Source organism: Carya illinoinensis, chromosome 13, assembly GCF_018687715.1.
Source record: "Carya illinoinensis cultivar Pawnee chromosome 13, C.illinoinensisPawnee_v1, whole genome shotgun sequence".
Classification (NCBI taxonomy): domain Eukaryota; kingdom Viridiplantae; phylum Streptophyta; class Magnoliopsida; order Fagales; family Juglandaceae; genus Carya; species Carya illinoinensis.
Genome location: NC_056764.1, coordinates 5,030,487 through 5,057,807, shown reverse-complemented (window position 1 = coordinate 5,057,807; position 27,321 = coordinate 5,030,487). Strand labels below are relative to the sequence as shown.

The window sequence follows — 27,321 nt, the reverse complement described above, 5'->3', positions numbered from 1 at the left end:
GTATAGGCTTATATGAGTAGTCTCCAAATAGAGACTGTATGTAAATATCATTTTTAAAAAATAATATTTATAATCATAGAATGCATAAATACATTATACTCATTTAAAAAAATAGCAAATAAAATAAACACGAAAAAAATTAATTTTTAATAATGGAATATACCATTTTCTAAAAAATATGCACGACATCTTTACATAATACATGACTTTATATAACATATTACACTGAAAGATAATATTTCTCTTTTAGGTAATATTCTCTGAATTTATATATTCTTTTATTGCATCACCATCTATCATTGTCAAATTCAAAAATTTAACCTCAGTATTGACCTGGTCACAAGAAATATTGATATATATATATATACTAGTTGAGGTGCAACATGCGATGCGCGTTTGCTTAGTTAGGTCAATTGGTTATTTTAGAAAAAACTAATATTTTTGATAAAAAATTGATCCTAATCAAAAATTTAACATTGGGAAAACACTCTAATAATTCAAGTGGAGTATAGAATTTACATTGAGCTTAACACCCTCAACCTGTAAAAATGATATGCTAAATACATTATTAGTAGTACATAATGAAATAACAGACTCTATGCCACCTTTTCACAAACAGAATGAGGGCACTCCGCATGACACTACAGCAAATAATGGAAGGACAATTACAGAGTGATCATGATTTACAACAAAAGGGTATCACGGGTACCACTCAACAGCAGAGCACAGCACAATCGAGTACAAGTTCTAAAAGCTAACAGTAGACAAATTTGTTATTGATGTCTACGGTGATTTGTAACCAACTCAATTGTTTTTATTCCTTTACATCACGTATAAATACCAACAGCTGTAGACAAACAAATACATTGAAAAACACAGTTTTCAGCAACGTATTCTATTTTTTCAACAGTACACACATACCAAGTTAATTAATCCTAAAAGGGGAAAAAAATACAATGTTTTGACAGCAGTGAACAAACCACATAAACTTCTCAACAATTAAAATTATAAACTCAATTTCCTTTCTTCTATAAGTAATCCTTTTTTTGCTTTAGAAGGCTACAAAAGCAACATGTCTTTTGTCTAGTTAACACTCAATTTCCTTTGCTGCTCTTTCACTTCTTTTCCAGTCCAACGAGAGTCCAAACTTCCAGATTTCTTCATGGTTTTCTTCTTTTCTTTTCAATGGAAGCTGCAAGTCAGAGAAGCCACACAAAATCACACAAAAAATGGGCAACAGAAATCCAAAATAGAACAGAAAATTGAAACAGACCAGCAAAAACTGTAACAGACAGCAGCAAGTTCTTCTCTCTCTGGTTCTTCAAGTTTTCAACCATTTTCCCTGGATTTCTTAATGAATTATAGCTATAAAACATCCAGAAATGATCGCTAATGGATGTAGCAATATCAAGTATTTGGAGTGTTGGAGTAGCTATCATTACTTCAAACCTAATAAACCAACTATACTCAAGCATGCCTTTAAGAGAAACGAACAAAATCAAGTACTGGTAGAACCATTCACAAGTGAAAGTTAACATTGATGATTGTCCAGCTAAGGGCAGACATACAAAAGATTATCCAGGACTAAAGGTAATAGCCTATGGCAACGGTTGGATATATGAAAGTTAGGAAAATAATAGACATTCGACATTTTTACAACCATTCATACAACTATGTTTTAAATTGAAAGCATTTTTGTAAAGTAACTTATATAACGATGTGTGTATAAGCCAAACTTGCAGAATCTATTAAAGGATACCAACAGTCAGATGGGAATCCCACAAAAGAGAAAAACTGGTCCTTTATAAAATAAAGAAAAAATTTAATTTCCCAAAACTCATCTTAAAGCCATATGTACCAAAAAATAAAAATAAAAACAACATTTAAGAACAAACAAATTCTATAAAAAATCACATTTGTTATTTCTGTCTAGTTTTTGCAAAGCACCACCACCAGAACCATGTACAAGGCCCTGTGCTGTCTTCGATCATTAAAATAGGATCCTTTTTTTTTTTTTTTTTCCTCATGAGCTTCAATTAACAAGTAGATAATTTTGGTGGATACAAACAAAAAAATAGTAACCAGTGTTACTGTCTAAGTTACGTGTACCAAGTAATAGAAGTTTCTGGATATGCTTTTCAGCTTTTGTTTCTTCCTCAATTCTCCTTTCAATTTTTGCATCCCGCAAGACACACATTGAAAAGAAAGATAAAGCTATATGCCACATAAAGTTGCTCTACAATTATTCCATACATGGGCATAACCAAGGATGTCTTTTACCAAACATAAAAAATCAAATAAAAAAAATAAAAAAAAAAAGAGAGAACTTACGTGTGCGCATTCTCTTCAGCCTCTACTCCTCTGAAATGACGGTTTCTGCTGCAGAGTAGGCCCATATTTTAATTTCAATTGAACACATTGAAGATGTACCAGTCAAGCTCCGCCAGAAATCAAAGGAGACTTTATTCCTTAACGTAATTTCTCTAGGTTAGCCCCTATATGCAACCAGTGACGGATATCTACTGCAATGGAGATCAACTGAGGGTTTTCTTCACGTCCCACTCGTAGACACCCCAAAAATTAAAATTAAAAGAAACCAAGAAATGAGGGTCTTAGAAGGAAATATGTGTAAAAATAAACCCAATGCTGCAGAAAACCATGACATGCAAAGAAACAAAAATTTAAACCCATTTATTAAACTGCTCTCCTCATGCTCTAACCCAGATTCAACACCATAGAACTAATTGAAGTAAACACCCAAAACCTAAATAAAAGGATACATAAGCATGGTTTGCTCCAAATACCAACTTGTCACCTGAGTTCAAAACAGCTGCAACCACAACATGAACAGCTGCAACCCATCACTTGATCATGTCCACAAACAATTAATTACACTGCATGTACATGTACATGTTTCTTGAACAAAAGTACCATACAGAATTCTCCATTAAAAGAATAAACATTCTCCATATAAAAGAATAGAATCATTCCTAACATTATTAACCAAGTAAAACAATAAAACCTATATCTGAAATCACATCTATGAAGAATGTTAGCTCAGCTAAAGCTGCTTATCTAACTGGTTCTCTGAAATGGGCCCGAGGCTAGACTCAAAAGAAAATCAACAAAAAGTTTGCTTCGTGTGACTATTTATAATTAAGAACACTGACTTCAGTTTTGATTCTTTTATGAAGGTGCTCAAAAGGGAGATTGTCCAAGTGAGTATGAAAATGAGAAATAAGATACATACACAAAAAATTGCATCTCAAACCAGAAGTAGCAAGGATTGCCCCATAGTTTTTGTTTTTTCTTTTTTTTTGCTTTGACAAGTAGTTCCTTGTCAGCAACTGCAGGCCACAAGTCACCAAGGAAGCAATATTCACCAGAATCAACCCAGAAATATTATCACTGCCTTGGTAGACCAAAGACAAGAATATGACCTCAAATTGTTACTTCTGAGATGACCAGAAAACTTCCTACCTTCTACACCAAAATAGTAAAAACGGGTTGTCAAACTGAATAGGTAGTGTGGCAAGACACACACACCCACAGCCTCAAAGACCATTCTTCCAATTAAAAAACAATGCTCTCCACAGCAGGCTTTTCTTTAAGTTCTTCAAAAGCAAGAAATGAAAAAAAAAAAAAAACAATGCCCTCCATAGCAGCAATAATGAAAGACAGTATAACCATTATTACCGAAGCTGTTTTGGAACTTGGCTGCTCCCTCATGACCATTTTACATTTTAGAGCATCTCATTCCAGATTATTAGCTAAAAATGCACAGAAGCGTTGTAGTTTGCCACCAAAAAGAAAAAAAAAAAAATCATCTTTTATCATAGCAAAAATCAAAGCTACTTTCGCTTTGGATAGTAGAGTGTTTATAATCCACACACAGACAATGTTACCATTTAATTGAACTCCGTGAAATAGCTAGCTACAAATTATTTACAATTAGAAGTTCAAAAAATATCTTCAATCAGCAAAACCACGCCAAAAGTCAATAAGAATTTAATTATTGCAAAATAAAGCAACAAGATTGTATACAAAACCTACAAAAGGAAACTAAAAATCAAATGATCATTCATTTCGATTAAACAAGCCCGCGCAAATAATCAAGCATTTACAGATCCATGGCCACGAAACTTTGATCAGGAGAAGTATAATTATCTTACCCAAAGATAGGTACCATTCTTGGGAGGTAATCAGAACCATCAAGTGCCCTGGACCATTGCTTGTTCTTGTCAAGTTGTTCAACTTGTTCCCTCGTAAACCTGCATAATGGTAGCCGGAAAAAGTAATAAAAAATGAAATCAATTAGATATAGATAATAGAATGTGACTGAAAACATAACATATCCTTCTCGTTTTTAATTAGTTTCTTTTTGGCATTAGCATTTTCTTGCTTCGGCGAGTAACTGAGTAAGAGAGAGGGAGAGAGATATATAGAAATTTCCTACCACTTTAGAACCCATATATATACCATCCACCACAATAACAATTCACCTCCACAACACAAACTTATATATCTACCATATATATAAATGGGAATGTTACAAATGGTAAAAGCTGTACTTGACGGAAACTGAATAAATCATGGAACATCCAACAGAACCTCCACCCCGAAGTGAAAAATTTATATTCCAAACGAAATAGAAAGTTTTCTGCATACAAAATAAAGCTTCTACAAAGGTTCATCTACAACATACACAAACTCCACGAAACAAACAAATTGTTATAAGAATAGAACTACTCATCTGAATCACCAAGTCCTGCAAAAGGAGTTGATTTGCAAACCAAGGGAAAGTCCTTATGAGAGAGAGAGAGAGAGAGAGAGAGAGAGAGAGAGAGAGAGAGAGAGAGAGAGGTCAGTTATGAGAGACTAATGATTATTTATGCAGTTAAATTCAGGTCCATGTATTGGTGTGCTCATATTCCAGCTTTTAGTATAAATAAATTGTTATATTACATTGCACTTTACCACAACAACTGTTTATTTAAAAAAATTAGAATCCTTGTTCTGCCATTTTCCAATAAAAAAAACCAATTTTGAGCAAAACAGTAAAGAGCAAGAAGATAAAATTAGTAGTTGAATCACACTAATTGATATCTACGATGCTTATTGTATCAATTGCAAACAAAATATCTGAAAGACATACAAACCTAAAAGCACCATCAACTCCAAACAAAAAACTGCATTACCTACCAAAAAGTGCAAATTCCCGGCCAAGAAACAAACAAAAAAATCAGAATAACTAAAGGAAAAAAAAACGATGACATGCAAAACAAAAAAAAAAAAAAGACCTCAAAGCATCATCAACCCAAACCATATAGTGCAAGTTACTTATGTGCTGTATTTTCTTAAAAATACTTTACAGAATTCTCCATTAAAAGAACTTTTCAGTTTTTTGCATAAAATAAAATAACAAAATAACAATAGAAAAATACTTAACTAACAAAAAAATTTTAACCTCAACAGAATTTAACCAGGAAAAATCTAAAACACATACAAACCTCAAAGCACCATCAACTCGAAACCAAAAAGTGCATATTCCCTACCAAAAAGTGCAGATTTCCTGCAGGAAACAAACCAATAAATCAGATTAATTAAAGGAAAAAAAATGATGACATGCCAACCAAAAAAAAAAAAACTCAAAGCATCATCAACCCCAAACCATACAGTGGAAATTACTTTTGTTCTGTATTTTCTTTAACAAAAGTACCATATAGAATTCTCAATAAAAGAACCTTTCAATTTTTGGTATAAAATAAAATAACAAAATAAAAATAGAAAAATATTTAACTTTTTTCCTCTTCTTATTGCCTTCTAATACTTTCATGCTGTTCAAGAGAATAAAATTTCTTAAAAAAAAAATAAAATTAACCTCAACATAATTTAACCCATTGCTAAACTATTTCAATAGGTTTCATCTTCAGAAGTCTTCTCATCCCTAAAGAGAACACAATATATTCTCTCTATTTGTTGCTATTGCATGAAGATCCCTGAAGCACCTGAAACAGAAATCAGAAAGTGAATAAGATGATTGCAATGGATTATATATATTTGATCCAATTAAATAGATGTTTGATTTATTAATTTATGGAAGAGCACTCCAATCTTATTTATGAAGTTAGCCCACTTGTGAAATCCTGCACTTGAATAAATTATTTAAAATCAGTTTTTTAAATAATTAATTTTAAAGAATCTGTGTGATCACTGTGATGAAGTAGCTTACATCCTAATCTAGTATTTTTAAAGAAACTGTGTGATGAAGTGGCCTTGTGATCTCAAGTAGTACTAAGTTTTTATAGCTATATAGTTTCTACATCTGCACTCAATCATGGTATGGATGAGTTTATTTGGAGATGAAGATGTCTGCCAGTTTGTAATTAAGAGACATCCTTGAACAGTACTGTTCTAAAAATTATGAGAGGCACTTAATCAATCATTCCCAAACAGGGGTATGAAAAGCATCCTCCTTGTCCGTGAGTTTCAACCAGGAAATCCTCCTTGCACTCAATCTCTTCACTCCATTGTATCCTAGATGGTTGTTTATGGTAGTTAAAATGTGTGATTAAGAACCATCATATAAGATCTATATATAAAGGTGAAGACTAATCATTCTAGACAAAGCCAAAAAATTTGAGAAACATATTCGACAAACATCAATAAAACCCATAGGAACAAAAGCTAAACCTACCCACAGTGCACTGCCATTGACTCTTTTATATCAAAAGATTAGTTTCCAATACAACATAAAGGGATGGAAGTTCATTCTATTTGTAGATTTGCCAAATTTGTTCAGAGCAAGCTTAATTGAAGTTGGAACAAAAAAAAATTAGACATTGCATCACATAAAACGACATAAACAGGGTGCAAAACAACCCCACACCAACAGCAACAAGGAAAATGGAGAAACAAGATTGGTGTCATCTGTCATGCCAAAATATGGGAAATTAGAACATAACAAGTTGTCTCCTACAACAATAATAGATTATACCCAGCGCATCCTTGAGGAGTTCCAGCTTGCATGGAGTGGTGGGCAAGCCAGTTTCTGACTTGCTGGCAAACAAGATTATACAGTTTATAGCTGTTCAGAACATCAGAAATATAAAACTACTAAAATAAATAAATATGATATATTGAAAAGATGTGGCACGCAAGCCACCTTTAAGTCTCCCACAAGGAGGTGTATTCTTTCAAAGAATATCTTTATTTTTAACAAAAGTCTTGAGTTTTACTGAATCAAAACTCATCTTTTTTTTAATACCTAGATTTTTCCAAACATTTTAAACCAGTTTTTAATTAACGAAACACGTATCTTTATTTTTAATAAAAGCCTATTGCCTCCTCCTTAGACTGAACACTCCAAACGAAATTGCTATTTTCGCTATTCAAAGAAAAGAAATGAATCTGCATATTCTGATGATCCAGAAAGATTTAACTCTTACAGAATTTCTAAAAAGCGGAATATTTATTGAATCAAATTCTCAACCAAAATAAATAGAAATAAAAATCCTAAACATCTTAAACAAAAAAATGAATTAAAATTCTTAAAAAACATACAAACTAAAATAAATACAAATGACAAACCTAAACATTTCAAACAAAAAAAATAAAAGCATCTGTTTTTTTTCAAAAAGCTGGAAATGAAAATCCAACAATATATAAACTGAATTAAACATATTAATAATAAAATCTAAAAATCCAAAAATAGGAATGAAATAAAAAAATATGCATATTAAAACCGAGAAAAGAAACTGAAAGAGACGTACAAACCTCATAGCATCATCAACTGCAAATCAAAAAATGTAAATTCCCCGCAAGAAACAAACCAACCAATTAGATTAACTAAAGGCAAAAAGACGATGACAAAGAAACACAAAAAAAAAAAAAAATAAACAATAAAAAAATCTCAAAGCATCATGAACCCCAAACCATACCATGCAAACTACTTTTATGCTGTATTCTTTTAAAACAAAAGTATTATACAGAAATCTTCGTTATCATAACCATTCTATGTTTAGTATAAAATAAAATAACAAAAGCAAAACCTCAACATAATTTAATTCATTGCTAAACTGTCATAGATACAAAAGCCATAAACTCATAATATAATATGAGCAACCAGAAGCCATCTTAAACCACATGTAAAAACAAAAATTAGAATCCTTATCCTGACATTTTCCAACAAAAAAGAAACAATTTTCAACGAAAAAGTAAAGAGGAAGAAGATAAAAATAATAGTTGAACCTCACTAACTGATTTCTATGATGCTTAATGTACCAATTCACAAAAGCGGAATAACCAGTTTTTCTAATAACCAGTAAAGAGGAATAAGATATAAAATATACTAATAACCAGTTTTTCTATAAAATTCCGAACCAAGAAATTCTAACCTCAGCATAATTTAATCCATATATTGCTGAACTGTCACAAATACAAAAACCATAAACTGAAAATATAAAATAAACCAGAAGCAATCTTCTTTTGATAAGTATAAACCAGAAGCAATCTTAAACTCAAATGTTCATACACATAAAAAAAAAAAAAAAAAAAAAAATTTGAGTGCTTGTTTTACAATTTCCAGACAAACTGACGGATCAAAAGGAAAGAAATAAAAAGAAAAACAAATCCAGAAGAAATAAATATGCTTATTCTATCAATTCACCAACGTATTTGAGGAACATGATATAAAGGATACCAACAACAAGATACGAACCCAAAAAAAAACAAATAGGAGAAAGGGAAGGAAGGAATAACTACAAAACCCACCCCCTTCCACGGTCCCCACTCAACTCTCTCTCTCAGAGGCTCATTTTCCTTAACTTTCTCTCCCAGTTTCCCCCTGATCAAAGATAGCCCTATAAACACCTCTCTCCCTATCTCTGAAATTTGAGAGAGAAGCGTTTAGAAAAATAGAAATTTAATTTAATTTTCAAAAAAATGAAGAGGTTGAAGAGCTATTACATGAACATAGGGCATCCACATACCATAGAGAGGAAATGGATTTTCCCCTTGGCGATAGGCTCCATTGTTTCTCTCTTCCTTTTCTTCATCACGATGCTAACCTCACCCAATGGTACGGCCTTCGTCCCGCTCTACCGCTACATCACCTCCGGCTCTGTCTTCGTTGAGTCCAAGCTCCACGTCATCCCGACCTCGACCCTTCCCCCACATACGAAGTCGAGAATGAAAGAAATCGCAGGTGTTGGGGCTGGGTCTCACGGTTTTGGTGATTTGGGTTTCAGCAAGATCAAGAAAAATCGAGGGTCGTGAGGTACAGTGGTAGAATAGAGAATGGGTCTGGGTTGAGAGAGAGAGAGAGAGAGAGCTCGGGAGTAATACGAAGCCGAATGAAAAATTTCTGTGGTCTAAAATTCTTCTGTAAAAAAATCTCTGACACAATCTTGCTAAAGACTAAAACATCCTCATAAAAACCGATACAAAGAAAGAATAAAGGGTTAAATAAGTAACTATGTAATAATACGGAAGGATAAAACGAGTGAAAAATTACTGTTTTTAATACTGTAGCTAAATACTGTTTCTAACACTGTATCACGCCGATTCTCACTTTTAATATATAAGAGATATTTAAAGGAATATTAGGATGTTTTGAGAGCATTCACATCTTATTTTTTATAAAATTTTTTATAATTTAACTAAAAATTATATTTATTAAAAGTTTTTCCTAAATCTTAAGTTACGTTTGGATGTTGAACTAAATTAAAATGAGTTAAATTCTTTATTAATAGTAGTGAGTTAAAATTGTGAAGTGATTTTTGTATGACCCACCTAATATGAGTTTAGATATATTTAGATGTTAAGATGAGTTTAAATTTATTTATAAAAAATTAAAAAAAATGGTAAATCCCACGTGTAAAGAAATATTGAATTGAAAAAACTTATAAGTCCCATGTGTAAAAATGTTTTGAATTGAGATGAGTTTTTTATTTGAAAGTTACGTATTTGAATATTATACTCAACTTGAAATTAAACTAAACTGAATTAATTTCAATAGTTCAGTTGATCTCAATACACTTCAATAACCAAACAGGGCCTCGACTCATATTTAAAAAAACCTCATATATCTCATTCTTTATCATTTATCTATTATATTAAAATAATATTTATTTATTCTTTCTTTATTACTTTTTTCTCTCATTTCAATTTACAAACTTAATTACTCAATATTTCTTCTTATGTTTTAAACTATTATTCTAGTGAATATTTTAAACAAAAATTTATTTATTTATTTTTTCTGCTATGATAATATGTTTAAAATTAGTTTTTTTTAATTATATATTTTTGTAGTTATTTAAATTATTTTTAAAACTATTAGTTAAAATTATAACAAATATGGTATGAGAGAAAATGTAAATAATTGGAAGAAGAATTAATTTAATTAAAATTAATAAAATATTGATAAAAATGACTTATGGAAGAAATAATAATTCTTTATATTTGGAGAATCACTGTTCATATCATAAACTTTTTCACTAAAATAAAGATTCGGATGTAGCATAGAGACGACTTTAGTCATAACAGTAAATTGATCCTCAAATTATAAGAAAAAATAGATTATAGGACCGTATTGGAATGCCTTCTGATTATATAATTGAAATATAAATAGCCAGCACTAGACCTTAAATCAGTTTGGCAGACCATACATAACTTTGGACAGGGCAGCCATTCTATCAAGTATCCGATCACCTATTAAAACAGCCTCCAAAAGCCATTGTGGATGAAGATTCAGGGTTTGAACCAACCAATCATGTTTTGGTGCAATTTAAGAGGTGCAGAATTCTCATCTTAACACACCACCAAGTCGTATTTCCTAGATCTTGGCCAAACTTCAAAATATGATTAGACTGCTGTTTAAGATGAGCAACAGAGGAAGATACTTTATTTTTGGGTAAGTATCAGGGGAGAAGACTCAGAACGACATAATGCCACACATTTTCAGGCTAGTAAAATATGCAGACCTAATCCTGTTAAATCTGTTGAACACTTCAACATCAAGGAGAGGATCAACCAAATTTGATAAGATCCATCCAACGCCATGTTAACCTTCAGAACACAAACGTTTGGCATACAACTACATAACAGACCATGAATTTTTGTGCCAGCATCACTCAAATTCCCCGGAAAGTTGTGAACAAAAACTTCAGTCTCGACTAATGGCCAAGTGAATAATAATAATAAATACACAGAATCCCCAAAGCATTCAATTTATCTTTATAGAAATTGGAAGCAAACCTTCTAAAATTATTCAAAGAAACTCAAGAAACAAACTTAAAACTCCTGTTATGCAACCGCAAGAATGCATAAAAAACAGATTCATGAACACTTGCGGTATTCTATCAAAACTAAACATTTAACAAATTCAGAGATTGAGAGAAAATGAATAGACATCAACCCTCCTTTCTCCATCAGCGAGCACCAAGGTCAAAGATTGCTCAGCCTTCAGTCACCAAGCCAAGCCACTGAATACTGATAAACCATTCCAATATTTTCTCCTTCAGTCGGCGGCAAGGTCATGGAGGTCCCTTCCATTTTCCCTTCAAGGTTCCGACAAGCAGTTAGGGTTTTCGTATTTTCTCCTTTCATTTTCTTCTGTTACTTGTGCTATGATTTATGCTACTGTTTTCTCTCTGGTTCCCATCCATTTTCTCCTTTTAAGGTTCGTATTTGCTCTGTTCTGACACCAAATCAAGAACTAGAAGCTAGAGAGGTTGAGAAAGGGCCATAGATCTGACTCAGGAAGTTCAAATCTCGTTTAAAATTCTCCAACCACCCACCCAATCCACAACACCTCAGATCAGATTGAAATGATGCATATCACACAATAGCTACAAATACAGAGCAGATTCAAAACTTATTCTTAAAAGAAAAATTGATTTTGGGTATCCCTTCTAAGAACCAACAGTTGCAACCATTTTGAACCTCTAATCAATACCACTTGTCTCTGTCGGTCTAAAAAGAATCGCAACTCCAGTTCAATGCGCAAACCCTGAAACATCATCTTCAATGATGCTATGCGGCTGAAGAATAAGTAAGAAGAAGAACAACTAACAAGAAGAAAGAAGGACCAGAAATTGTATGCTATAACTTCTGGCTTTTTTTTTTTATTAATAAAAATTACTCCACATCACCTCCATGTTAGGGGTATGCCGAGTGTGCAAAAATAATAACTTCTTTGTAGCAAACCCTAAAAATTAAAATCAATATGGCCAGAAATGGCATCAATCTGAAAATTTTCAACTCAATGTCACTTCACCCACCAAGATGTTATAGAGTGAGAGTGAGATTTAAGAGAGATTTAAGGGATTGGAGAGAAAGTGTTCAGTCAAATTATAGACCAAAATAAGGGCTTCGGCAAAGTCAGTAGAACAATCAGAGAACTTTGAAGACCAATATGATATTGAGGTTCTACATCATATACAGACAAAAAAAATCTCATCATTTTGCTTTGCTCTCTTGCCAGAACAGCTTATCCCAAGAAACCATGAATGAAGAAATCATAAAGATAGCTTCATAGAGGGCCATGGAGATACATGAACATCATACATGAAATGTAAGAATCGCCATACACAAATTATTTTTATAAAATTGAATTTATTTTTAACTAAATTATATGATTACATTGGTTGATTCAATTTATTTCTTCTAGATTATGCAAGAAGGTCATGTTCTAGGATTTTCAATCTAGATTCAAAGAGCAAAAGGAAAAAGAAATAGTAAAGCAATAGTAAATAAGGTGTAAAGGTATCATTACCCAAGAATTAAACATCAAGGAGAGGATCAACCAAATTTGATAATCCATCTAACATCAGGTTAACCTTCAGAACACAAACTCTGGCCTACAAGTACATGACAGACCATGAATTGTTGTGCCAGCATTCACTTAAATTCCCCGGAATGTTGTGAACAAAAACTTGTGTCTGGATTCATTGCTAAGTGAATAATAAATGAGCAAAGATATCTGCAACCGTGAATTGTGTAACTGCTGTGTAATCGCTTTGAAAAAAAGTGAATAAAACATGAGACCCACATGAAAAAAAATTAATTAATTTTTTTATAGTGAATCTCACTATTTTTCAAAGTGATTACTCAGCGTTTACGCACTTCATAGTTGTATGTAAAATGACTCATAATAAATACAGAGAATCCCCAAAGCATTCATTTATCTGTATAGAAATTGGAAGCAAACCTTCTAATTATTCAAAGAAACTCAAGAAACAAACTTAAAACTCCTGTTCTGCACATGCAAGAATACAGAAAAAAAATTTAACAAATTAAACATTTAACAAATTCAGAGATTGAGAAAAGCGGAATAGGCATCAACTAATGATTAAAAATTAAAATCAATATGGCCAAAAATGGCATCAGTTTGAAAATTTTAAACTCAACGTCACTTCACCCACCGAGAGATATAGTGTGAGGGTGATTTCAGAGAGATTTAAGGGCTTAGAGAGAGTGTTTAGCCGAATTAAAAACCAAAATAAGGGCTTCAGCAAGGTCAGTAGAACAATCAGAGAACTTTGAAGACCAATATGATATGAGGTTCTACATCATATTCAGACAAAAAAATCTCATCATTTTGCTTTGCTCTCTTGCCAGAACAGCTTATCCCTAGAAACCATGAATGAAGAAATCACATAGATAGCTTCATAGAGGCCCATGGAGATACACGAACATCATACATGAAATGTAAGAATCGCCTTACACGAAAATTTGCTTTGCTGATTCAGTTAATTAAGTAACAATATATCATAAAGATTCATTAGATGAATTGAGTACGAAGGTCTTGAGGCAGGTCAGCAGAGCAATCAGAGAACTTTGAAGACCAATCTGATAAGGATTCTACATCATGTTCAGATATGAAAAACTCATCATTTTGCTATGCTTTCCTGCCAGAACATCTTACCCTCAGAAACCATGAAAAAATAAAAATCATATTGATAACAGACAGAGACCATCACTCTACATGAAAAAACTAAGAATCGAGGACCCCATAATGCAAGCAACACAAGCATCAAATAGTTGTGCAGAAAGCAGGTTCAATGCAAGATTTGGGCGTTTCTTATTCTCAGAAAAAGCAGCAGCGAGCAGTCAATCCTAAAAATGAATTTCCAAAATAAATGCACAAACGGTGGTTTATACTCAATGCATCTCCTATTAATTCCATTATTTGTGGCATTAACAGAGTAGTACAAGGAGCTTGTCCTTCATCGCACAGCGTAAATACGGTTACTGCCACTCTCAATTTAGCACCCTATAAAACCCTTTTCTCGATGTTTCCTTGCCGCTAGACTTGAAGAAGCAAGGGGCTATCTGGTGCATAGATACTGGATAATATATCCATTTTTTTCAAACAAAAACAACAAGAAACTATTAAAGAAAAAGAAAAAGTATATTAACCGAATTAGCAGGATGAGACGAGATACCTATCGGCAGTCGTACTGCGTTTTAGGGTTTCTCTTACGATTTATTCGATTCTTTCTGGAACTTTATCCATGACGGCTAAGATGATTTGAGCTTTATCACTGGCGTTTTTATAGGGCGTCGGGGAGTATGGCAGTGGGGTATTGATTTCGGTTTAGGGTTTTTGTAATGAAAAATGCTGTTTGCACACGCCGAAGGGAACACGCCGTGTACACGGGTCCCACGTGGACAAATGAAACGCTGTATTTCATATGTAAACAGATTCACTTCCCTTCATCACAGACACAAAGCCACGAAACCAAGTCAGCCGATTCTCAACTTCATCTTTCCATCTTCTTCTTTGTTTCTCGTCTTCCCATCTTCTTCTTAGGACAATGCATCTAAAGAAGGTTTCCATTAGATATCAAAGTAATAATTTCAATGCAGTATCAGCTACTGTGCCCCCACTGCAGAATTCGAAATAAAAACTAAATAACTGAAAGCTAAGAAACTAATAAACTCTTAACGTCAATTTATCAAATATCCAGTTCATAGAAGGCTTCACAATCCTAGAAATACCAGCTTCAGACATAACAAATTACGAGCCAGTACAAAAAAATGGTCTAATTATCAATCTCATACATTTAAAAAAAAAAGTTATTTCGGTAAATGAAAAGAAATCCAGAACCATATGGAGAAGGGTGTTTAAGAAACAGAATCTACTCAAGATTTTGAAGAGACCCTGAATGGAACTTGCGGAACCGGATGAAAGGAAGGGTTGAGGGAACTTGAGGCCTGACGGGGTGCGCTTTCTTTGCAAACTTCTTTCCTGAGGTTGCTAGAGGCGTTAAAGGCAAGAAATAAAACTTCCAAAATTACAGATTTAGAAAGCATCTGGGATCTATTAAAATGGAAAAACCTCAACTAAGCTGAATCACAATAAACAATTCTCATACCCACGATGACGACCATCGGTGCTATCTCAATCTCTCGTTGGGTTTCATTTCGTGTTTTCCGAGAAAATTACCCCTTCCTTCCCTTCATCAGCTGGTCTTGATTTTTTCTTCTGTTTTTTTTTTGTTTTTTTTTTTAATATATAGGCTCAGCCGAAGCCGATTTCCCAAAAGGTAACCAACGCCGGGTACCTATAGCAGAATTGGTTTGTAATATTAGAGCATCCACGTTCGATCCTCATAAAATTTTTTATAATTTAACTTAAAATTACATTTTTTTAAATTTATTTTTAAATTTTATTCATCTTCTAAAAATTTCATACATCTTATTCTACATCTCTATCTCTATTCTATTAAATAATATTTCTTTATTCTTTTTTCATTACTTTTTTTATCTCACTTCAATTTGCAATCTTAACTACTAATTCTTTTATCTTATTATTTTCTTTTTAAATATCATTTTCTACTAAATATTTATATTATTATTTTTTTCTCAACAAGCAAACTATTTTATAGATAAACTATGTGATTACGATGACACAAGATTCAATAGGGTGGGAGTCCCCAACAGTCTTTCCAAAACAAACAAAAGCAGCGCTAAAAAAAAAAAAACAACAAAACGGATTATCTTGCCAAAAGATTGGCTCCAACCATCCCACATGAGGATGCCGCATAAAAGCGGTTATAACATAGTCTAATAAATAGAGTATAAACCTATGACTAAAAGCCGTAGTTGAGAGAGTTGCATTACATTTTGCTGATCCGTCCAACTGTAGGAGACTATCATGAACATACCCAAATGCGCGGCAGCGTGTGAAGCCCACGCGCACTTTGTAAGCCGCGCGTGAAATACACACATCACACAGAATGAAAATTTTCTTCCACCGACCGGCAAATCGGCAGTTGGGGAGTCCGATGGAGGGGCATGTGGCTGTTGAAGACGGCCGGAGAACAGCAGATCAGAACATGTAGGTACTATTACTAGAAAACTAAAAACAACTAAGAAAAAAGCCATATATACAACAGCTGGTCAGGTTGAGAAAAAAGCCATCTAGGTACAGTATTATTTTTCAAACCGAAATTCATGCTAGAATCCTCCAATTCCTCGTTCACTTTCTCTTCTTTTAATCCGAAATCCTGTTTCCATTCTTCCCACTATGAATTTGCTTCACTTCATTGCCTAAGAAATGTTCACTTCCCAAATTTTTTTTTTAATTTTTTTTTTCTCTCAATGCAACTATCTCTTTCGCTTAACTCTCTCTCTTCCCCATCAATCCAACCTTCGGCTTTCGTAGTTCAGAGAGAAAATGCTCTAGCTCAATTCCGTTGGCCTCGATTTTCTCTCCCTCATCAACCATCCATTACCCACTGAAAATTGAAGCTGTCGATGGCGAAACTGGACTGACTTGAGGGTGGCGACGACGGATTTGAGTTGACCCACGATGGTGGCTTCAATTCATGGTGGATTTGGTGGTTTGCTGAGTTTCATACGATGGCATGATCTGTTTTTTGGAGGGTTGGAATAGAGGAGAATTTGTTGGGTTTGCTGAGTTTCATACGGTGGAGAAGGGAGGTCGCGACGATGGTGTGGCTAAGGTCTGTGTAGTGCAGATGGCTGTGTTGCGAGGAAGGGACAATCGGACGCGGGCACCCAACCGTTGAGAGAGAATAAACGCGGGACAGGAACCAAAAATAAGATTTGGGGATATACAGTGAATCCCCAAATATGGAGAACTTCTTCAGCACTCGTAAATGTCATCCCCATTTTAGGGATTGGGATGGAAGGTGTTTTTCATTCAAAACTGTAAAGTTTTCGTTAAATTATAAGGATAAAGGGAATACGCGGATCTAAATGCGAATGCTCTTAGAGCATCCTCAATGATTATCTAAAGTTAAAGGACAGTTTTGATAAATGTAATATAAATTTAACTTTTAGCTATTCTATTTACATAGATTTTTATATTGAAATAGTTATTTTTTCATTATATAACAATAAAATAATATAAGATAAATTTAATTTTAACTATTCACATTAAATCTTCACATTGAATTGCTTATAAAAAAAATATTCACATTGAATTATCCATTTATTCATTATATAGTAATGAATAATGAATAATTAATAAATATTTAATTTTTTAATTATTATTTTATTTTATTTTATCATACTTTACTATTCTACCTATTATTAATTAGTAATCATAATCTAATTAAATTAATAATCATGAGTAATATAAAGTAATAAAATAAACATTTACTTCTTAAACAATAACAACCAAATTTGAGTGTATATTTACCAATGCTGTAGCTTAAACTCAAATAATTTGAGTTTAGCTAATCCATTCCAAGCCTATTTTCATATCTAAAAGTTAAATGTTACTTTATTTTTACATATGTATAATCCATTAACAATACTTTTAGGTCTATTTTAGCCTTTAGGAGCCAAATAATTAACGGGAAAATAAACTTTAAAGTTTAAATACTAAAAATATAAAAAATTAAAATAAAGAAATAGTTTTAATAGCTTATAATCATTTACAAACCTAAATTTTAAACAAAACAAAATAAGGACCAAATAAAAATAAAGATATTTAAAAATAAGATATATATATATATATATAAAATAATGCTACATACAGTCGTAAAGTGTGTAAGCGTTGTGTAATCGTTTTGAAAAAAAATATAATTTATTATTAAAAAATTAGTTTTTTTCATGTAAGTCTGGGATCTATTTATTTTTTAAAATAATTATGCAGTGCTTTTACACTCATAACTACAGCTATTATTATTATTTTTTTGAAAAAAGTTACTGCTTATCTTGTATAGTACACTTTTACCAATAATTTTCCAGAATTTAATGCTCCCAAAAAAATTCGAAGAAAGAAATTGGATTCACATTGTGAGGATACTATGCTAACAAAAGGAGAAATTATACATGAAAGGCTTACATCTGTGTAATCTGCTTAATCAATACATGATTTATGATTATTTTCATTCTATTTTAATGTTTATATATATATATATATATATATAAGTGTGTGTATTTAAATTCATATATAGGAAATGAAATAGAACAGCTTATGCATTAGCAAAAAAGCCATTACAAATGGCGGATGAATAACTATGGATGGAAGAGGGACCAAATGATGTTGTTGCTATTGTAATGAGAGAAATGGACCGTATGAATTGATTTTATGATATATGAATGGAAGGAATTTTATTTCAAAAAATATATAGAATGACTTAAATGGAATGACAAAAATGATAAAGAGTAATGTTACGTATAGTCATTTTTATGTACTTTTTGTACACTCTATTGATATGATTAACTGGATCAATTTTTTTTAATATACAATCAATCACATCTCTAAAGTGTACAAAAGAGTATGCAAAAATGTCTACAAATATAATTTTTAAATGAGATAAATCACATATTAATTAAGTAGAAGTGTCTAGTGTAAGATTTCGTAATAGTCTTTCTTAAAAAGAAAAAAAAATAATATTTTACCAATAATTTGCCACAAAATTACAAAAGTTCTCTCTTTATCCCATCTCAAACTCGTAACAGGTGGCTGCTTATTTGTCTAATGTTCTCTAGCCTAAGAAAAGAAAGGATGGCGGTATGTGTTTTGATGGTCCACCATCACGTTCATTTTCAAGCATTTGCCATCAAATAAATAGTACTAACCTCTACTGAATCCTGCATCTTAAGATGAAATAACAAATATTTGTAATTTTATAATAATTGATCTACATAAATTTGTTTATTTTTTATTTTTTATAATAATTGATTTAATTTTTTTTAGTAGGAGGGATTTACATGTTATAAGACTGTATCTAACTTATAATAATCGTGCATGTTTGAACCCAAATTATCAAGAAATCAAAAGTGCAATAATTGGACCTAACCTCAACCCCAACTCAGAGAACCCACCAATTATTATCAGATTCGAGAAACACTACCTTCAAATTGCGAAAACATGCGCTGGATCTCAAATGCCAGGAGGATTTGGTTTGTTAAAAACAGAGGAAATTTTGGAACATCCACAGACTCGGAAAGGTCCTCTGGCGCGGGGTTTCAGGTGAATTTGGCTTCAGCAAGCAAGCAGAAGTTTCGGAGATCCAGAGATAAAGAGGGTGAACCGATCAAAAAGAGTTTTTGTTAGCATAAAATGGTCGAACAAGTCCCTTTTTTTCTCTTGTTCTGCAACAAAATAGATTTGGGCTTAGATTTGTAAGTACTTGAAGATAATTTAGTTAGTAATTACCACTAAAATGCCCACAACAAACAGTCTCGGACTCTACCTACAAAAAGTGCTTCTGTTTTACATATCTCTATTCGGTTCTGCTCTAGAACTCCCAGCTCCATCAACGTACGTCTATCAATATATTTAACCGTGGATGTTAAGGGATGGCACTTGAGTCAAAGAAGTACCAAAATCGGATGCTTCCAATAGAAATTGTTGGGATCAAAGGGTAGCTAAAAAAGCAGCTCCAACTAGAAATTGGCAGCATCAGATGGCTTTGATAAACTAGATCTCGACAACTGTATAATGGGCATGTGCCATTTTAAGTTTTAACCTACCTGTACCTCTACCTGGAAGGCTCATTTATGCGGTTGCAGATTGAGGGGCCGAGATCAGTCCTAACGGTTACTTGCGCTGTAACACTGTTTCGCATCGGTGTCCAACTTTTTTGTTGCTTCTTGGAAACCAAACTAAGTTTACTTTTAATGCATTCACACAGTTGCATAGGACAAGCAAAAAGCTTCATATACTTGGGAGAGGCCCCCACCACTTCTCGTTTGTATCTGCCATTTCTCTTTTCCTTTTTTACATATATTCCTGTCCGTCCAACTCCGATTTCACTCTCTCCGAGCATGACTCTGTGTTTTCCTTTTCTTTATCTTTCCACGAAGCTGAGTTGATTAAAAAAAAAAGGTGTTATTCTCCAAACCCTTCAGACCCTTAAAGCTTAGTTTTTGAGTCTTTGACACATTGGTCGGAAGGCCTGGTTCAACTCCCTATCATCTTTCTAACCCACCTCCTTTCCAAAAGCTTCTATCTTCCCCATACTTGCTTGCACCGACAGATCCAATCCCCATCCTCCACATCTCTATCTTTCTGATACAGACCCTTATATTCATATTAAACTTATATTTCTCTCCCTTTTTCTCTTTTCTCTTTCTTTGGGTGCCTTCAAGAAGCAGTGTACCAATGAAGATGAGTCTGGGTCTGGGTTCGGTTCTGGTTCCTCTGCTCACTCTCTCGCTTTTGGTTTCCATTTCCAGTAAGCTCACTTTTTTCTCTCAAAATCTCATATATGGTTTTGTGGCTTTACCGCATTTCTTGTGTTTTCTAACTAGTGTTGCTTACAGGCGCAGAGATCTCAGGCAAGGTGGGTGTAAACTATGGACAGCTCGGGAATAATCTGCCATCACCGTCACGGTCGGTAGAGTTGATCAAATCCCTCAAAGCTAAGCGAGTGAAAATCTATGATGCCAATCCAGAAATCCTCAAAGCCCTAAAAAACACAGACATTCAAGTCTCGATCATGGTCCCCAACCAGCTCATTTCCAACATCTCCCACAACCAAACCCTCGCCGACCAGTGGGTCCTATCCAACGTCGTGCCCTTTTACCCGGATACCATGATCCGGTACCTTCTCGTTGGAAACGAAATCCTTAGCTCCTACTCCGACACACAAACCTGGTACGATCTCGTCCCCGCCATGCGCAAAATCAAGAACTCCCTCAGAGCCCATGGAATTCGTAAGATCAAGGTTGGGACTCCATCCGCCATGGACGTCCTTGAGTCGTCATTTCCACCTTCCAACGGTACGTTCCGGTCCGACATCGCTTCTCGGGTCATAAAACCCATGTTGCAGTTCTTGAACCGAACCAAATCCTTCTTCTTCCTGGATGTGTACCCCTACTTCCCTTGGTCTACGGACCCCATCAATATCAAACTAGACTATGCTCTGTTCGAGTCCAAGAATACCACGTACTGGGACCCGGTTTCGGGATTGACGTACACCAACCTCTTCGACCAAATGGTGGACGCTGTCATTTTCGGTATGAAGAGACTCGGTTACCCTGATATTCGTATCTGGATCGCCGAAACGGGTTGGCCCAACGGCGGTGACTATGACCAGATTGGTTGCAATATCTACAACGCTGCAACTTACAATCGCAACGTGGTAAAGAAATTTACATCGGACCCTCCAGTCGGGACGCCGGCTCGTCCGGGTAGGGTGCTGCCGTCTTTCATATTCGCTCTGTACAACGAGAACCAGAAAACAGGTGCCGGTACTGAGCGGCATTTTGGGTTGCTAAATCCGGACGGGTCGAATGTGTACGAGATGGACCTGTCAGGAGAGACGCCGGAGTCGGAATACAAGCCATTACCGAAGCCGACGAACAACGAACCGTACAAGGGAAAAATATGGTGTATGGTGGCGAAGGTGGCAAATATGAGCGAGGTGGGATCGGCGTTATCGTACGCATGCTCGCAGGGAAACAAAACATGTGACCCGATCCAACCGAGGGGAAGGTGTTACAAACCCGATTCGTTGTTTTGGCATGCGAGCTACGCGTTTAGTTCTTATTGGGCTCAGTTCAAAAAGGTGGGTGGGACCTGCTACTTCAATGGGCTCGCCACTCAAACAATCAAGGATCCAAGTAAGTACCACTGTACCCCTTTGATTTATCATTTCTCTTATCTTTATATATATTTCTATTTCAGTATTATTAGAATTAAAAAAAAAAAAATTGATAGCAATAGAAAACTAGATTTAGAAGTAACTAACACAATACCATTTAAGGGAAACTCTCTCAATACCTAATTCAGGACGTTAGGTTCATACGGCTTGCTCCAATACCATTTCGCTACCTCTTAGGATTAGATAGAGATGGTGGGTGGGTTAGGGCGCATGAGTGAAGGTTGGAGTTAAAACAGAGGAGACTGATTCAAAACACAAATTTCTATGACTTGTATTTTTATATTAAAGAGTGAATAGAACTCCAAAAATAGGGATATGTGATGATTTGCTTAATAAATGATATCTCGGGTTATGGATCGTGCAAGTTTCCCGGTGTAACACTATGAAGGAGAGAGAGATTCAAAACACAAATTTCTATGACTTGTATTTTTATATTAAAGAGTGAATAGAACTCCAAAAATAGGGATATGTGATGATTTGTTTAATAAATGATATCTCAGGTTATGGATCGTGCAAGTTTCCCGGTGTAACACTATGAAGGAGAGAGAGATAGTCAATACAACCCGGCTTTTGGTTGTATCTGTTTGGCCAGCTGGCCGACTGGCTGGCTGGCCTGCCTCTGATTTTATTTATTTATTTACAATTAAAAAAGGTAGGACTTATTCCGGTGCGGGATACAGCTTAGATAACACCCCCCCAAATAAGGATTCATTAGATTGGACCCCCAAAGCACTCTTCAGGTACCTGCAACCTTCCAACGGCTATATGTTTTTGTCGATAGTTAACGGCTACTTTTGTTTCCTTTTATGTGGTTGTTTGGGTTTAAAGTATTTCTATCTCCACAAAAGAATTACATAAAATAATCTCACAAACTAACGTGATTTCATCTAATCTGTTAGATATAAATTTAAATAAAAGTAACTTTATAATCTGACGAATCATATTAAGTCGCATATGTTTATAATAAGATTGTTTTTGTGAAATCTCTTGAGTTTTTATATTCATGACTTTTGAGTACTATTAAAGGCTTTTGAGGTACCGCTATTGTGGATAATGATTTTATTCTGATCATGAAAATGTAATGTCTTGCATCCTCAATCTAATTGTTCCTAAAAACAAAAACTAGCATTTAATTTTTTACCATAAATTACAACAATTGGTAATTAACATCGAGGTTTTCAATTTATACTATCGGTTAAAAATAGGGAAAAAAATAATAAGGCATAATCTTAGTGATCAAATCTTAATATATAATATAAATTGTCAATCTGTTTAACAACTTAGAGAAAATCTTAATGAGCAACTTAGAAGAGAGGAATCACTTTGGTGCCAGAAATCAAGGATCACCTGGACCTGGTTAAAAACATCTGACCTCCAACACAAAGTTTTTCCATACTTCCATAAGGTGAAGAAAGAATAACATTGAGAGCCTCAAAATCTGAACTAGGCAATGGACATCTGACCCTTCAGTGACTCAGTCTGATAAGTTTCAAGATCATTTCCACAATACCTTCAAATCCACTAATCCTGAAACTTCAAGGGGTCTAGAGAACCTCTTTCCTAATAAAATTGCAATCATGATAATGAATTTCTCTGTAAAATTCCCTTATGTGGAGAGCTCAGGAGTACAATAAGTCAAATTCCTTCTTCCAAAGCCCTAGGACCTTATGGCTTTACTGGTCTCTTCTTTAAATTCTATTGGGATTTAGGTGTAGTTTGAATAGTGAGATGAGATGATTTTAGATGAAAATTAAAAGTTTAATAAAATATTGTTAGAATATTATTTTTTAATATTATTATTGTTTTGAGATTTGAAAAGCTGAATTGTTTAGTATATTTTATGTGAAAATTTAGAAAAGTTTTAATGATGAGATGAGATGAGATAAAACCGTTTTTGTATCCAAACTAAGCCTTAATCAAAGAAGATCATAAATAGTTTTTTCACTCATGGAAAATTGTTAGAGGAATTAAATCATACAAATATTGCTCTTGTTCCCAAGACTGGAACTCCTAATGCTGATCATCATTTTCGTCCAATTAGTCTCAAGTATTTGTTATAAAATCATAGAAAAAATTCTGGCTAACAGACTTAAGACTATCCTCCCTAAAATTATCTCTCAATATTAAACTGCTTTCGTTCCTGTAGACTTATGCAAGAGAACACAATACTGGCCCAAAGAAGTTTTCCATCATGTGAAAAGAAAAAGAGGCAAGACAGGTCTTATAGCCATCAAAATTGATATGGAAAATGCTTTTGACTTCATGAAATGGTTATTTATTCTTGCTATTTTCCATTATCTGGGTTTCAATCAAACTTGGGTCAATTGGGTTTCAATCAAACTTGGGTCAATTGGATAAAAGAATGTATCACAACTGTGTCTTATTCCATCATCATTAATGGATCTCCAATTGGATTCCTTCAACCATCTCATGGCATAAGATAAGAATATCCATTGTCACATTTCCTCTTTAATATCCATTGTCACATTTCCTCTTTAATCCTTTGCTCTTTCGTGACTAATTCTCAGACAAGAAATGCTTAACAACATAAAAGGAATTAGTATTTCTAGAAGGCCCACCTTCTTTATCTCATTTTCTCTTTGTTGATGATTTTATCATTTTTGGAACTGCAACATCACAAATTGCCTAACATTTTGCACGTTGCTTAGACACATACAACTCTTGGTCTTATCAAAGAAGTAGGGGTGGGCAGCGGGGGCCCGCTCCCCGCTACCCCGCCCCCGTCCGCCCCGCCTCCGCATGGGCAAACGGGGGACCCCGCCCCACATGAAAAACACTAAGCGGGGGCGGGGGGCGGGCAGGGCTCAACCCCGCCCTGCTTTTTATATTTATATTTATAAATATATATATTTTATATTTATAAATATATATATTTTTATTTTACAATTTGTTAAACTTGTTTAAGTCCCACATTGCTCAAGTAAGACTCTTGTATGGCCTTAGAGTTCTATATAAATGAGGCCTAGGGTGCCCATGACATATGCAAGCTTGTGATGAACAAGTCTCACTCTCTTGTGATTCTTGTGAACAAGTTTAACAAATTTAAAAATTAGTAACATAATTTTTATGTTATTAGTTTTTAAATTATTATTATATATATAAATTTTAATTTAAGATTTAATTATATAATAATTTAGGTCAAAAAATAATATTTTTAGACACAAAAATTTTTTTAAGCCCATTGAAATATGAGATTCTTGAAGTGGGCGGGGGAGGGGCGGATGGGGTGTTCGCCCCGCCCCCGTGTGCGGATGAAATATTCATCCCCCGCATCATGCGGGGGCGGGGTGCGGGGAAGGGGTGCACCCGCCCCGCATGATGCGGGTAGCACCCCTACAAAGAAGCTCAAGAAAAAATCCATAATAGAATGCAAGGATGGCAATCCAGAATTTTATCCCAAGCTGGTAGAACCATTTTTATTGGATCAGTAGCCCACTCAATCCCATCCTACATCATCTCCACTCGGTGCCAAATTCAATTACTAAACAATTGGACACTTCCTTTTGAAGATTTTGGTGGGGTATTGATTCTCAAGTTACCCATAGGGCCATATATATACTCCAAAATCCTAGCAGTCTATGTATACCAAAATGCATGGGAGGCCTTGGTCTTAAAAAACTATCTTTTTTCAACAAAGCACTCATCTCTAAGTTTGCTTAGTTCTTTCTCAATGACATTAACAACATCTGGAAACATTTATTGACTAGCAAGTACCTAAGGAACACCACTTTCTTAGAAGTCCTAGAAGTGAGTGCAAAACCAATGGATTCATGGTTTTGGAAGGGTCTCTTAAAACAAAGAGATTTCATCAAATAATCTAGTATTTGTTTTTAGATTAATAACGGAGCCTCTACAAGAGTTTGGATTGGTCCCTTAGTATCCACACTTCATTGTTTAAGGCCACAACTCGATCAGAGCAACCCCTACATTGATCCTAGCATGAAAGTTTCTTAGTTAACTCTTGAGGAACCAAGAAGATGGAACATTCTTCTTATCCAGGACTCTTTAACTCTAAACCAGTTAATGAAATATTGAAAATTCCTCTCTCACACTTTAATTTCTATTCCATTAGAGATAGAATTAAATGGATACCCCACTCTTCTTGTAACTACTCTGTTAAATATGCGTATGCTACATTGATCAATTCTCACATTCCTACACCAATGCAACACTTAACAGAAACATGGAAAAAAGTTTGGAGATTAAAGATGCCAGATAGACTAAAACTCTTCATTTGGAAGGTTATGCATAACATTCTCCGTACCCGATCCAACTTAAAAAGAGTAATACCCTTCGAGGAAGACCAAGTTTTTTGCTCTCTGTCACACTGAAGAAGAAAATCTTTCCTACTTATTCCTAAATTGTCATTTTTCAAGAATCCTATGGAGACAATCCAAATGGCCAATCAATATCTCACAATTTCCCAGGCAACCAATCTCAAGTTGGATTGTCATCATACTTAATCCCTCCACTGGATTAGCAATACCTAAAAAGACCTTCATTCTTTTCAACTCTTTGCTGCACTTGCTATGGATAATCTTTGGTACCTCATAAATCAAGCTGTCCACAACTCTTCTTGTCCTTCACCAATGTGGTTTTGAGTCAAAATTTTCACAAGTTTTCACTAAGCATAGTAAAGCATGGACCACTAAATTTCAACAGCAATAGATCAATTGACAACTCCCATCAGAAGGCTTCTATTTACTATCATTTGATGTGGTAGTCGAAAACAATGTGAAGCATCGGCAGCACTGATGGCAATCCAAGAGGCAGCAAGAAAAAACTTAAAAATAGATCCTTGTTGAAGGAGACTCAAAACTGGTGGTGCAAGCAATTTCCAAATCAAAGCCAGCAACAGATTGGACAATGCAATCCATTACACGGGACATAAAATATCTGCTTCGTAACTTTGAAGAATGGAAGGTTCAAAAAATTCATCAATCTCAAAATCGATATGCGCACAATTTAATTTAACACAATAAACAGTTTCCATACAGGCTTCTTGTATATATCCCTTAGCGTCTTCTAGATTTTCACAATGGCAAAGACTCCCACTATGTCTGTATAATTATTACCCTTGTAAATTATGTTGGTTTATTATGGAATGAAGCTTGCCATATATATAAATTTTCAAAATTTGATACGTTAAGATACATTTTAGAAAAATTTTACTTATAATCCCTTGCATCACATACAAATATGC

The 27,321-nt window shown here is 34.2% G+C and overlaps 1 protein-coding gene, 2 long non-coding RNA genes and 3 other non-coding genes across 11 annotated transcripts; 1 reads left to right on the top strand and 5 right to left on the bottom strand.

Annotated features, from left to right (window-relative positions):
• Positions 1 to 848: 848 nt before the first annotated feature.
• On the bottom strand, positions 849 to 9,376 carry LOC122291957. Of its 5 annotated transcripts, XR_006236813.1 has the most exons (7): positions 8,991 to 9,376; positions 8,773 to 8,885; positions 5,882 to 6,008; positions 5,511 to 5,572; positions 4,173 to 4,271; positions 2,332 to 2,830; positions 849 to 1,192 (listed from the first exon to the last, which is right to left on the bottom strand). It is a non-coding gene; the product is annotated as an uncharacterized LOC122291957 (long non-coding RNA). The 5 variants fall into 5 exon arrangements; XR_006236816.1 differs by lacking the exon at positions 8,773 to 8,885 and having other exon boundaries at positions 2,332 to 2,894; XR_006236815.1 differs by lacking the exon at positions 8,773 to 8,885 and having other exon boundaries at positions 2,332 to 2,851; positions 8,991 to 9,374.
• A 1,790-nt stretch (positions 9,377 to 11,166) lies between these two features.
• On the bottom strand, positions 11,167 to 15,559 carry LOC122292368. Its single transcript, XR_006236916.1, has 2 exons — positions 15,381 to 15,559; positions 11,167 to 15,253 (listed from the first exon to the last, which is right to left on the bottom strand). It is a non-coding gene; the product is annotated as an uncharacterized LOC122292368 (long non-coding RNA).
• LOC122293071 lies at positions 12,389 to 12,469 on the bottom strand. The gene has a single exon (XR_006237128.1). It is a non-coding gene; the product is annotated as a small nucleolar RNA R160 (small nucleolar RNA).
• Positions 13,527 to 13,605, bottom strand: LOC122293069. Its single transcript, XR_006237126.1, has one exon. It is a non-coding gene; the product is annotated as a small nucleolar RNA R160 (small nucleolar RNA).
• Positions 13,825 to 13,902, bottom strand: LOC122293070. The gene has a single exon (XR_006237127.1). It is a non-coding gene; the product is annotated as a small nucleolar RNA R160 (small nucleolar RNA).
• A 4,182-nt stretch (positions 15,560 to 19,741) lies between the features above and the next one.
• On the top strand, positions 19,742 to 22,904 carry LOC122292399 (probable glucan endo-1,3-beta-glucosidase A6). Of its 2 annotated transcripts, XM_043100738.1 has the most exons (4): positions 19,745 to 20,666; positions 20,755 to 22,056; positions 22,446 to 22,494; positions 22,645 to 22,904. In XM_043100738.1, exons 1-3 carry the CDS (start codon positions 20,594 to 20,596, stop codon positions 22,481 to 22,483), a joined length of 1,413 nt encoding a protein of 470 aa, XP_042956672.1. In that variant the 5' UTR covers positions 19,745 to 20,593; the 3' UTR covers positions 22,484 to 22,494; positions 22,645 to 22,904. The 2 variants fall into 2 exon arrangements, with proteins under 2 accessions (XP_042956673.1, XP_042956672.1); XM_043100739.1 differs by lacking the exon at positions 22,446 to 22,494 and having other exon boundaries at positions 19,742 to 20,666; positions 22,598 to 22,904.
• Positions 22,905 to 27,321: the final 4,417 nt, after the last annotated feature.

Coding starts and splice junctions, on each gene's coding strand:
- LOC122292399 (XM_043100739.1), top strand. CDS start 20,594: ATGAAGATGAGTCTGGGTCTGGGTTCGGTTCTGGTTCCTCTGCTCACT. Junction 20,667..20,754: donor GCTTTTGGTTTCCATTTCCA/GTAAGCTCACTT, acceptor TGTTGCTTACAG/GCGCAGAGATCTCAGGCAAG. Junction 22,057..22,597: donor TCAAACAATCAAGGATCCAA/GTAAGTACCACT, acceptor ATGATATCTCAG/GTTATGGATCGTGCAAGTTT.